The sequence below is a fragment of the Amia ocellicauda genome, chromosome 18 (genome assembly GCF_036373705.1).
Source record: "Amia ocellicauda isolate fAmiCal2 chromosome 18, fAmiCal2.hap1, whole genome shotgun sequence".
In the NCBI taxonomy this organism is placed as follows: Eukaryota; Metazoa; Chordata; class Actinopteri; order Amiiformes; family Amiidae; genus Amia; species Amia ocellicauda.
The window spans coordinates 20,699,749-20,713,770 of NC_089867.1; the positions used below are offsets into that span (position 1 = coordinate 20,699,749).

Here is a 14,022-nt window from a genome sequence, read left to right on the forward strand (position 1 = left end):
CATTGTGTAGATCCCTGGGGCAAGATCTGTGAACTCTGTGAAAGCATGACACCATGCAAACTAGGTCCTGCGAAGAAGGCGTCACGGAAAGCAATATAATAACCTGATAAAAAAAGTAGATTCAGCATGACAGCGGCAAGATATTGATATTGAATTTGCATCATCAACGCAAATGATGGCCAGAACGCAGGCAATAACATTTATGAAAAATCAATATATATGGAAATGACAGATCTAAGTTAAAGAGAGCATTATACAGATGAAGCAACCAAATCTGTGCAGTAAATACACGCACGGATGCTGCATCCATAGGAATTCTAATCAATATAGTTTACACCCATGTCAGGTCTTTTTGTGTTGAAATAAATCAAGTATAGGGCATATCGAAGAAGCAGACGGACACAAAATATGCCATCGATAAAAGTAATGCACTTCAGCGTCACATGTCAGGCATTCTTTACAGGTCGTTCTGCCCTAATGCGGATCCACTTTGACTATACGCTTATTTATAGAGGGAGCTCCTGCGTCCCTGTGGAAAAGACAATGGTCTCAGCCCAGCCATTCCAGCATTTGAATGGATATCATTGCCACAGAATTCCTCTTAAACTGTCTCACCAACTTGTGCAAGTCCCGCTCCGTTGTGCAATGTGCTAAAACAGCGCAGGTTCTTCTCGTGTCCCATGCCGGCTCAGGGTATGCACACTTCATTCCTCCCAGGGGACCATCAATAATGCAATGTAATATGAACCCCCCCCCCCCCCCCCCCCAATGTGATTTATAAGCCCGTGTAAACTCACTGTGGCAGACAGTCCCATTAGTATGCAGTCACATCTGCAGACATCCGTAGCAGACAGAAGGGGGCCAGTACAGAGGCAAGGTACACCCCAGTTGTCCACAGGCATGACATTCATGGGGACTGCACAACTGACGCTTAGTTCTTATTTTAAACATAAGCAGCTTTGCAGAAAAGGCAATCCGAGCCTTAATATTGCCCATTCGATTTCAGATCAGGCCATCTCTCCAGTTACAATATTTATGCAAAATAGAAAGGCTGTCCTGTTTTTGCTTTTGTTGTTTTTTCATTGGAAACTAAAATCACATTCCTTCGATTCTTGATTTCAATCGAACAATCAAGTGTTTCAAGCTGGAATCATCTAAAAAATAGGAATACGAATCTCCTCTATTGTTTTGATTAGCAACATAAAACGGCACTCTATCAAACATATTGCGTTTGCTCTAACAGCCACAATATGAGCTTCAAAAATTTATTGTGATGGTTCCTATTTAAATCCAAGCCATACAAATCAATTAATCATTTGCTTAAAAAGAAAAAAAGTACTCTGCTGGCTGTAATACTAGCCACAGGTGCAGGCTTTTTTCCACATCCCTCTCAATACAACGGTTCCTACAGATGTGGACTATTGTATGCTCAACTGTTGCTATGACGATATGGTCTGTGTATGTAGCTGAGAACAGGCTGTTTGGAGATATCAGGGCCAGCAGACAGACAATATCAATTAAGAGAGGCTCAGCAGGGAGGGAACCCGGTTCCTGGCTGCTAATAAGTCTGTGGAGTCAAACTGTACTCACCAGCAGGCTGCCCATTTGTCCACAAGCCTTCAAAGACGACACCAGAGCTGTGAATCATTGTCCCCTGGCCATTGAAAAGATTGTTCCTCCATTGACCCTGTCAGGAGTTAAACACCATGCTTACAAACGGAGAGGAACTTAAGCATTAAGGTAGCTAAACGTCCGTTTGCACCACACAACCCATGTATTTATTATTACTTTTTATTACTGAGCAAATAAAGTTTTACCCTTAGCTAATTTTAAGTCAGCTAGATTGTACAAAGGGGTCTTCTGCTCAAACAAATGAGGTTTGTCTAAAAGGAATCAGCCAAACCCAGCACAGAAGGACTCATCAGATTGCAAACAGGTTTTTTCGACAGCAGCCAAACCAAGCCAACGATTATGCAACCTCTCGTATTTCTCATTGTGTAAGGACGATGAAGTCATGTGTTTCACATCCATTTGTTTAGGTTTTGTTCACGTTTTAGGCTTTGAATTCTTCCACTGACGAAGTATGGTTCTTAAGATGGAAGAAACGGGTCTCCTATGCAATTGCTCTTCAGGTTGTGTACAACACAAAACAGATTTATGATCGTCTAATCTGAAGGACAGTTTTAAAGATGCAGAAACAATGTTTAACCAGTCGCCACTGAACAGACATACACAGGGACTGTAACTGGCTTTAAAGTCTATTTTGCATGCAGTGGTCAATTATAACACACTGTCAACACCTGGAATGTCAATTTCAGATCAATATATTTATGCGTGTATAGATATTTTTCAACCTGAAAGGAGCTCATCAACTTTCAATGAGGACTCGGCAAGGTATAGGGGATCAATAAGAGAACACATGAAGCCATAACAGCCCTTGATTAAACTGATATCTCAATATCTCATCTGGGAGTACGTATGCCTTAGGTAAATACTTAGAGAAAATAGATTTAAAAAAATAATAAAAAAAGGTTTGTGAGCATCTCATTTAATAAATAACTAGACCAGTTTGAAGAAAACAAAAATTGGTAAGTGGGCATTTTATTATCTTTTTTCCCCTTCCAAGACAAATCATTTTTGATAGAGCTTTACCGCACATGATTCATTGCTTTCAGACTGTGTGGTTGTAAGGCTTCACAACACCGGGCTGTGATGCCATAAATCTGAAACGCGAAAATCCAAAAGTCAAATATATTTAGCTGGATCAATGCAGAGGCTTTGCTTGCATATCCACGGGGTCCCAGACGCGAAGCCCTCAACCGATACTTCAAAGTGGTGACAGGGACAATTTGAATTTCTAATCCTGATCACATCAACAGGCCTAAGGCTGGGAGGAATGGGCACAATCTGCTATTGAAAACTAGGCCACCACTTGGGGAGAAGGGGGCGGGCAGGGAATATGAAACATTCAACTGATTTTCTAAAATATAATATTTAAAAAATGTGAAAAACAGGCACAGAGATGGATAACAGAAAAGAAAATTACAAACCAGGCAGTTTTTATTAATTTCAATGGCAGATCAAATCCAGACTTACTACACACATAAAATCAGGAAAAACAGATTATGCATAAGAATATAAAAATGAACTAATTGCAACGGTCTCGTTTTTAATTACTTAAATGTGACAGACCACCTTATTTTGAAAAGCTGGAGGATGTGCATCTATATGTCTTCATAGACATACTAGGCACTCAAAAACCAAATTGAAAACATATCAATAAGTTGGGATAATTATATGAAAACTCTCTTGTATCCAATTCATGTGGTTTATACTTCCATTGTTTCCCTTTCTTCCTTCTCAAATGGTCTCAGAGCAAAGATGCACACATGTGGATAGTTTCCCCGTTTATTGGGACACAAGCAAGTGAATTACCAGGCTTTAATGACCAGCTTTTGCACACTTCAAAGACAGCTTTAAGGAAGGAGCAATCATTTTTTATTTCAACAAGCTTTACAGATTAGTAGTCCATAAAGGCTCAAGTGCCCATCTCTTAAGGGGGCTGTCATTCCTTGACAGCCTTCAGACCCACTTAACTCAAGGGCAATGCGATGGGAAGTTAATATGGCCATTGCTTCTCCACACCTGCTCTGTGGGTAAAGCCACAATACGGCCAAACCTATACATTCATTTTTATTTTTTTAGAGTTAGAGTACAGGCGAGAAGGGGAAAGAGGGGAAGGAAAAAAATCTATGAGAGGTAAATCCTTCTGCTGTCAAAGCGATAAGGGACCGGTGCGTGATGGAAGACAGGCCTTGTTATAGACACTGACGGTGCAGACAGACAACATCAATCACCACCAGAATGGAAATCGGTCACTCGTGTCTCGTCTTGCTAATAATGTCTGCTACCGTTTAAATACCCCGTGTCACCACTTAGCGGGGCTGAGGTGGGGCTGCTATTAGAGTGCTGATTAAAGGTCTTAAAACCATGAATAAAGAAACTATAAAACGAAAGGTTTCATTTCCATCGCGGTCTAATCATCAGTGGCTCACACAATAATCCTCTGACAGGAAATCACTTGTAATGCGATTTCACCCTTTAGTCCAACTCAGTGAGGTTTTTATATTTTAAACATTAAAACGGTTTAGGGATGGGTACACAAAGAGAGAGGTACAGTTAAATACCTTAGCTTTTTCTAAAAAAACAACACAGGAGAGCTGCTATCAACAGTCAGTTGAAAGGCCAGGCCGTTACTTGCCTTAGAACATAAATGCTTTAATACACACTGAACATATTTAAATCCAAATAAAACACACACAGATATACAGACACACACACACACACACTGACTAAATATACTAAATATAATGAGGAAAACCTACATAGATGTCTTCTGTCTAAATGATTTTATCAAATACCAGACATCATTATTAAACAGGTCTTCAAATTATCACGCTATTTAAAGTTTCAAAGAAAGTTTAATCATGAGTTCAATGTTCCATGAATATTGATGGTCAAATAGATTCAATTAATCAGTCCCCCGAGGCTAACACCAGCCTTCATTAACAGTATTACTATTTTACAAACGATTCTCGCAATCTGCGCCCTGTGATAATAACACTGCATGGCAATCCAGATTTAATTAAGGTCATATATTTGTGGGTGGAAATTTTTGCAGTGATATAGGGTCTCTCAAATGCAAAGGTTCATTCTCAGAGTCTTTAAAGGATTCAAATACATAAAACATGTCGTTTTATCACAACAGACCCGGTGGGAAAGGTAAGCCTACAACTCTCACCTATGTGAACTGAGAGGAAAATGCCTGAAGGTCCTCCAATGCTAATAAAGACATTATATTCAATATTCAACACAGAGACTGCTTATGAGTAACTGATCAAGACTGTGGTTCCATTCTTCTTGTTCCTAAGGTGAGAGAGACCACAAGACAGGTGTGAAAAACAGCAGATCTTCCCTTGGGTGAGATGTGATCTGGCTCCAACCAATACACAGTAACGTTCAGCAACTGTCATTACACATGGGGATGTTCAAACTTACAGTGAGGGAAAAAAGTATTTGATCCCCTGCTGATTTTGTACGTTTGCCTTAAAGGGAGTGCTCCTAATCTCAGCTCGTTACCTGTATAAAAGACACCTGGGAGCCAGAAATCTTGCTGATTGATAGGGGATCAAATACTTATTTCACAAATTAACATCAATTTATAACTTTTTTGAAATGCGTTTTTCTGGATTTTTTTGTTGTTATTCTGTCTCTCACTGTTAAAATACACCTACCATTAAAATTATAGACTGATCATTTCTTTGTCAGTGGGAAAACATACAAAATCAGCAGGGGATCAAATACTTTTTTCCCCTCACTGTATATTATTTTTGAACAATCTTTGATTACTTTCTATGTTTTGCTTGAAAAGAAACGTCAAACACTTGTATAGTATTACACCCTGCTACTATCAAGGCAAATTAAGAACCAAATTATCCAGTCTTCTGCCAAAAGACAAAAATAAAAATAAAATATTCTACCAGTTACAAAACAGTGATTTGGCCTATAACTAAAGGAACTCAGATCCTTTTAGAAAGGTAAGAACTTTGCTTTTAGAAGTCAGAAAAGTGGAAGTTCTTGTTCTGCGTTTGGTCTTGAGACTCATATAATGAATTCACTGCATTTGCAGCTCAGCCAAGGACACATTGATTTAGCCCTGCAATCCCTCGCTAACGGCCCCAGCCTCAGGTAAGGATCTGTGGAAGGTATGCTCTGCTGAAAGGGGAAGCCAGCAGTCTGTCAATCGATACATGCTTTCACTGGGCCGCTTCCCGGCACTCCAGACACCCTGAATTCACACCTCATTGAGTCAATCTGTCAGGGCTCTGAATACCAAGTGTTCACAGCAGTAGCAGGGCTTTCCTTCTATTGTTAATGAGAGGAAAATACCCACAGAGGAACCGAATCACATATTAGATCTTGCGTATCTTTCATTTGGATATTGCTCTGTAGCTCGGCTAAAACAGTGTTTATACTTCTTTGGAAAAGATTTACCCTTTTGTTGAAAAAAGGTCAGTTTCATCCCAAAGTCAGTGAAATGCTACTAGCATACTAAATACAGAAAGTCACAGTTTGGGACAGAGGAGGAGGAACTGGAATTGTTAGGCTAGGAGGCCGAGTTTATCTTGGGTTTTTTTTGTATTCCTTTAAGAAACCAAAAACAGAGAGACAATTTATTTTGGGTACAAAAAATACAAATTGTTTGCAGAGAATCTTGTAAAAAGCCTCAAAATAGTTTTTTTGTGTAGGTATTTCAGTTTTTGAACTATAAGTTCTGAACATAGATTATGGCGAAACAAATAAAATGACCCTCTATTAACACCACAATGACACTTTTTGAAGAGACCCATTCCTTGCCTGCTTTTACGACAAGATCGCAGTTTTATTAGCAAGTGATTTTCAATCCAAAACCACTTATGAAATTAAGATGAGGAGGCTATTAAATATTGAATTTCCCATTAAGAAGCTAAATTGTCACGGGTCACACGGGTCACTTCCTCTAACAACTATCACATACTAAGACAGCAGTTTCTACAGACTTCAGCACAGCTACTCAAGCACCACTAGAGATGTATGTATATGTATTTATAGACAGATAGACACACACATATTACCTTGTTTACTCAAGTGATCAAAATTACACATTTGCCCTCATTGAGGTAAAAAGTTACATACACAGTGTATGTTTTAGAATCCTATAGTTGACTTTTAACAAATTATAATTTCATATACATTCTATATACCGTAAAACTTCAATTAAACGCACCTGACGTTTATTCCAAATAACTGCAAGAAGCCCTGGCGTCAACTGGAGACCAGCGATTGTATTAAACATTAATCAATAAAAAGACATCGCGGACTCATGCGGGGTAAGAAGAGCCTGGAAACATTGGTTGATTGTAGAAGTAGGCTAATAGGCCAGCCTTTTAATTATTTATTTTTTAAATTATTATTTTTTAATTGATTTCCAAATATGCAAACAAATCACATTCAATGTATGGTGAACTATACACTGGATTGAAAACAAGAGAACGGTAATTCCCTGCTAATACACACAACATAATTTATGTTGCTAGCACGCAATGTTGTGTGTGTTAGCAGGGTTCTGGTAGCAGTCTAAGATTCATATACTGTGACCTCTCGCTAAATAAACACAAAGCACAAAGGAAATATGCTTTAAACCAAACCTTCATCAATATACTTAATGCATTTTTTATGTTGCAAATGACAGTTCAATCAATCAATATATATATATATATATATATATACATACATACAGTTAAACACACGTGATGGTGTTTTTTAATTAATATACGGTATATATATTTACTGAAGTTAAAAAATACAAGTTTACATAAATATGTTGTGGAGGGTTTTTTCAAATGTGTTAATGCATCTTTAGATTGTTACATATCTAAAGTGACACAATTCTGCTACAAACCTGTGCTTCAGAAAAAAACTGAAATTACACTCGTGTCACTGTCGGCAGAATGGTGACAATTATTACATGCCATCTCCTTGCAGTGTGAAGCAAACCACACAGCCAACTAACTATAGTTTTGCTGAAAGTGTATATAATAAATTCCAGCTCTGCATCACAGTCACTGCCACACCAAATTTATGGTTTAGCAATAAGCCTTTACACTCTGTTGCTTACACAGTACAGTGTAGGCCTGGTCTTATAAAGATGTACTGAAGAGCCACCTGCATATTCACAGTACAAATACAGGTCAGAAAATCTAAAATAAAAACATGTCAGTAATGACTGACATTTGGAGAAGTGTATCACTATAAAAAATAAACCATAATACTACAAATAAACCTTCCTACTGTGGAGTGAATACCAAAAGTTGCTTTGTTCCTGCACCATTTTACTATTTAAGAGCGCATCTGAAAATAACAGTGGTTATTTTAAATTCATTTTGACCCAGCATCCTCCTTAATTGCATTTTTTTGATTTGGAAAGCCAAAGCCAGGCATGAGAAATGTTCTCCGCATCTTAATTACAATCAGCCTGGTCTTGCCAAACTCAACAAAGAGCAAATGGTGGCTCAGGATTGTTCTAATTGAAAATCAAGGACTGGGTCAGATCACTTTCATTCCTAGTGTTTTTTGAATAAGTTTGAAATGCTGTACTGTACATTTTATTTTTAATTGCTTATCAGAAATTCTGATTGTCTCATTACAAAACAATGTATAATATTTGCAGAATTAAAACTCTTACTACCAAGTTTGTAAGTGCTTGGGAAAAACAATTTTTTTTCCCTGTTTTTTTTTTTTTCCTTCTATGACATAGGCCCACCCCAACCACAATGTAACAGTGACATCCAGTGGAAAACAATGGTTCAGCAATGTCAGTTCAAACACAATCTAAGACAACACGTATCCACGGTTGTGTGTGGAAGCACATAGTATCACAACACATGCCAAGAGCAAACTTCCCTAAGAATGCAAATTTATATTCTAAAGCAGTTTTATTAAAGCACTGAGCAGGTGGTTGAGCAGCTTTTAAAAAAATCGTAATTTGCATTTCCTGGTATGCATTAGTGGATATTTGAATTGAAGTCCAGAACTTAAACAAAAAATGTTTCCAAAAGAAAAACTGTTGACAGTCTCGTTACAGATCTATTATATATATTTGTATAAAACATGCATTTTTAATGAACTTCAGGACTGACTAAATCAAGAATGAATACACAAAAGGGTCAAGAGTAAAAAAGTAAATATTTTTATACAAAATATTTTATGCAAATAATTGAAGAAAAGGATACTCATCTTATCATTCATTTGTTTAGATGTAAATGCTTCATAATGAAGTTAAAAGGCCCACCTCATAAATTGACCCGTCTTCAAAGTGCATCAGACCATGGCCTTGTCTTTGATCCAGGATCCAGCCTCCTTCATATTGATCCCCATTTCTGCACAACAGAAAAACAGTAACAGTTCTGGATGTTTGTTTTTTGGAAACCTTTGCTTGCTAAGTTACAGGAAACTTGAGTTTGTAACATTATTGTAATTGAATGTCTGCGCACTGCTCATTGCATTTAATCAATACCATTTGAAGAACTGTAGACTGCGTCTGATGAAGAGATTGCAACCTGCACACTGGATCCTCTTTGAGACAAACTAAATATATATTAAAAAAAAAAAAAAAAAAAAACTAGTCCTGTATTTCAATGAGCGTTTAAGACAAGTTTTACCTGTACTTCATTTGGCCTTCCCCATGTTTCTTATTTTTATGAAAAGAGCCTTCGTAGGTTTGTCCTTCCTTGTCTACAAGGAACCCATGCCCTGCACAGGTAAAATAAACAGAGATATAAATACACACGTTTATTCATGTTCTTTGTTATTTCTCTGGCAACAGTGCATTGAGGTCCTCTGCAGCTGAGCATTGAACTACCAAAGCCAATCTGTTCAGTGCCTTTGCAAACAACGTTTCACACTTCTTCGTGACAATGCACTAATGAATACAGTCAGTAAGTAATACATGAAAGAATATTCAAGAGAAAAGCTTATACATCTTCAGCACACTGTGTATTTAGTAACTCACCTTCTCGTAAACCATAAGAGAATTCTCCTTCAAAGCGCTCTCCGCTGCCATACTGCATGACTCCGTACCCGTGGAGTTCTCCACAACTGAACTGCCCCGAATATGTGTTACCTACACAGGTATAAATGTTCAAAGGATGCTATGTAAATCATGAAATAAACTAAATTAAATTAAATTAATTAAATTAAATTAGAAAATCAATCAATCAATAAGAGTGGCAGTGGTGGAATGATAATCACTAATTGAGCATATTCAATGTTTGTGGTGTGAACATCCCATCATACTGTAGATTTCCATGTTGCTGATTTCCTCCTGTTATTCATTGGCAGGCATTTCTGTATGGTAGTTTTTATTTTTGATTGCTTGTCAAGTTGTCCCCCTACCCTGAACGTTGGAGAAGTGCAGCGTGCCTCACAAACACATCCTAGGGTCAAAGAATTGATGCTAGTATAATACGAATCATAAGACAGGCCATAGCACATGTTTTTAACCTGAATGAGCCCAGTAGCGTAGTCCATTCCCCTCGATCTCTCCATTAACGAACTCGCCTTCGTAGAAACTCCCACCTTTCATCACCAGCTTGCCATGACCTGCAACAGAAATAATGAGCGGCTTATTTCTCCGAACATCTGCCAGAAAAAACAATTACACTGAAGAGCTTCTGAACAGAACAGTGGGTACATTCCTGTTTGAACATTTTAATGTATTTATTGTAATAAACACATCATTGGATGCACATGTAGCATATTTTCTTATTTTATATCATAATGGCATACACCTCTGGTAGGATATGGACATACACCGATCAGCCATAACATTATGACCACTGACAGGTGAAGTGAATAACACTGATAATCTCGTTATCATGGCTCCTGTCAGTGGGTGGGATATATTAGGCAGCAAGTGAACATTTTGTCCTCAGTTGATGTGTTAGAAGCAGGAAAAATGGGCAAGCGTAAGGATCTGAGCGACTTTGACAAGGGCCAAATTGGGATGGCTAGACGACTGGGTCAGAGCATCTCCAAAACTGCAGCTCTTGTGGGGTGTTCCCGGTCTGCAGTGGTCAGTACCTATCAAAAGTGGTCCAAGGAAGGATAAGCGGTGAACCGGCGACAGGGTCATGGGCGGCCAAGGCTCAATGATGCACGTGGGAGCGAAGGCTGGCCCGTGTGGTCTGATCCAACAGACGAGCTACTGTAGCTCAAATTGCTGAAAAAGTTAATGCTGGTTCTGATAGAAAGGTGTCAGAACACACAGTGCATCGCAGTTTGTTGCGTATGGGGCTGCGTAGCCACAGACCAGTCAGGGTGCCCATGTTGACCCCTGTCCACTGCCAAAAGCGCCTACAATGGGCATGTGAGCATCAGAACTGGACCACGGAGCAATGGAAGAAGGTGGCCTGGTCTGATGAATCATGAGTTCAAGGTGTTGACTTGGCCTCCAAATTCCCCAGATCTCAATCATATCGAGCATCTGTGGGATGTGCTGGACAAACAAGTCCGATCCATGGAGGCCCCACCTCACAACTTACAGGACTTAAAGGATCTGCTGCTAACGTCTTGGTGCCAGATACCACAGCACACCTTCAGAGGTCTAGTGGAGTCCATGCCTCGATGGGTCAGGGCTGTTTTGGCGGCAAAAGGGGGACCTACACAATATTAGGCAGGTGGTCATAATGTTATGGCTGATTGTTGTAGATGTATATGGATCTTTGAAATCTGTTATTTTGATCAATTCCTGGGTTAACAAGGAGAACAGTGAATATAGGGGTTAAGTCTACACTGGTTTATGGCTGACTGTGATGTCAGAGTTGTTACTAGTCATGATTTTGAGTGGCTTTGATTAGGATAACAATCAAAGGTGTAATTGCAGTCAGTATTGCATTTGTGCTCTTATTGAGACATATTTTGTGCAGTACAGGTCATATTTTTTGTTAAATACAGATTCTGACAGTTTAATCTACAGATAAAGTTAACCCTGAACATGGTATTAAGAAGGCTGATATTTTGGTTGAGGAGGTAAACGAAAATGAGTGGGTTTCTGCAGTTTTGTTACCCAGCATGAATGCAAACTTTACTGTAGAAAGCTTCCCACAAAATCAAACGAAAACTGTATCTGAAGTCTACCTGAACACAGCCTGCTTTAAAACCGTCACAACACGTTGATACATGCATGTTTGGTTAGAGTAAATACAGCAGACAGACACACAAACACATACCGTGCTTTTTCCCTGATTTCCATTGGCCTTCATAACGAAAGAAGCTGTTGGGATACACGTACAGACCATATCCTAAAGTAAGAAAGCAAAACAAGAGAGAAATCAATCTAACGTGGTGTTGTGTGTGTGCAACCGTTTAAATGCGTGTTTGTATCAGTGTAACACGGTGTGATGGTGCATGAAGGGGATGTGCACATATGTGTTTTTACCGTCCCGCAGGAGGTTTTTCACTTCTCCAGTGTAGTAGCGAGAGTTTCTCTGCGGTTTGTGGGAGGCGGCCATCTTGCTTCAGCAGCGTCCTTAACGACGATCGCAGGGGCGCATGCGCATCACAGACGGGTGTAGCGCCGAGTCTATGAAGTGGGCTTGCCTTTCTGTATTGTTTTACCTCAAAGGGTTAGCTGCACCTTAAACATACAAAGATTTGCATAATAAAGCCATCCAACTAATACATCTACCACCTACATGATAATCAGAATCACTATCCTGACCTGTGATATTGCAATACACACATTTACAACATAAACAAAACCTTTTAATTAGACCATTAATACCTCCAGTTGCATCCACAGATTAAACTATGTACAGAAATCTCACATCCTTAACTTAATATAGATATTGCAATTAATTAGCATAACACCTAAATAAGACAATGTAGAGGTATTTTAGCTAACTTGGTTAAAATAACCTACTCTAAACAACCCAAATGTTACGGTTAGACCATTGCTACATTTGTAACCATAAATAAAACATACCTTCTAACCTTCACTTGAAACAGATATCGCAATTACTTAGTTGTATAACTTAATGAGATGTGCAGTCTTTATTCTGATCTGTGAATCTGTGTTGAAAAAGGGGCCTTATTACACATTACGCCCTTGTATCAGCAATGAACCCTGAATAAATTATTCCTGCCAGAAGTACACAGTGTCCATCAGGGCAAGCTTCTCTCTGAAGGTACTTTTTGTTTCAAAGTTTATCAAGGGCTTTGAGTGCCGCTCAAAATGTTATGTAAAGACGTGTTTATTCAGTGTGACTTATGATTGAGAAGAGTGGCAAACACTACTGATGCGGTATTTACTGAAGGTGTCATTACAGCCAGTTTCCAAATATTCTAGAATACAGATTCTCTGGAAATACTAAAAACCAAAACCCACATATTAACAGCTGCGTCTTCCTGCTCCACTGGTTGTGAATTAAATAAGCTGGGCCGACTCTGTGAAGATGAAACTGAAAACACTAAACTACTATACAATCCTCACCCAAGATTCCAGCCTCTTCATGGAAATCCCGGGTGTAAAATCCCAGAGTTCACGGAAAATGTGTCAGTTTGTTATTGCACCGATTCCTAAAATGATTAACTGAGCTATTAGTACCTTATGTCTAGGAAAACTTTTTTTTTGTTAAGAAATAATTACTAAATAAATATTGCTTTTGGCACCCAGCCTACAATTTGGTCATTCAGTATGTCATTTTTTTTGGAGTGTAAAACATTAAGTCTGACATCCAGTTTCTCTTATTTTCTCAGTGTCAAGACAGTGGGTGGAGACAAGTCAGCTTGTTGAGTTCATCTGGATGCTGTGTCTGTTCACAGGACATAATGGGACGAGGAAATTAACTCAGATAGGTGGTTACATCAGCTTCCCTGGAATACTTGGGATTGTTTCCTTGGTAACATTCTGTGCCTCAACAGACCTGAGTTGCATAAGGGTTCACCAAACAAAGGTTCACACAAGAAGCGACTTAGCTGCTGTTCTTTCCACTCCCCGCCAAGTCTTACTCAACTGGTGTGCAACTTCCTCAATTAAATTCAAGATGTCTGTTTTCATCAGTTTGGTCTGGTGCTCACCCAGTAAGCAAGACACGCTCGCAAACGATTAAAATGAAAGCTGCATTGGGAACGGCGCAGTTCATGCCTGCATTATTCAGCAGCTCCTCCATCATTACTCCTCTTCATTGCCGTCATCTTCTCTTCCGTTCTCTAGGCTGTGTGGCCTGCAGGTACTGAGGCGACTGCGTGCGTGCACCGCCTCCCCAGCTGCTGGTTCTGCTTTCCGGTTTCTTCACAGGGCTAAAAAAAGTGTGTAGCTACGTGAATGGCACGCTTATCCAATCTACCTATACTGGAGTTAATATGAGCTACGTGCATGACCTAGGGCCGGTTCCTGGCATAGGCAGATAAGGCGATTGACTT

General features: G+C 39.1%; 1 protein-coding gene across 2 annotated transcripts in view; it reads right to left on the reverse strand.

Moving 5' to 3' along the window:
- The window catches only part of LOC136713838 (MORN repeat-containing protein 1), a 69,956-nt gene extending 57,819 nt beyond the window's left edge, over nt 1–12,137 (reverse strand). For both annotated transcript variants that reach the window (XM_066691062.1, XM_066691061.1), the window contains exons 1-7: nt 12,038–12,137; nt 11,829–11,900; nt 10,102–10,200; nt 9,611–9,721; nt 9,261–9,351; nt 8,891–8,978; nt 1,591–1,687 (exon numbers count right to left, since the gene is read on the reverse strand). In XM_066691062.1, the coding sequence (XP_066547159.1) occupies nt 1,591–1,687; nt 8,891–8,978; nt 9,261–9,351; nt 9,611–9,721; nt 10,102–10,200; nt 11,829–11,900; nt 12,038–12,110 (631 nt within the window). In that variant the 5' untranslated portion in view covers nt 12,111–12,137. The remainder of the gene's footprint in view (nt 1–1,590; nt 1,688–8,890; nt 8,979–9,260; nt 9,352–9,610; nt 9,722–10,101; nt 10,201–11,828; nt 11,901–12,037) is intronic.
- Between the last annotated feature and the right edge of the window lie 1,885 nt (nt 12,138–14,022).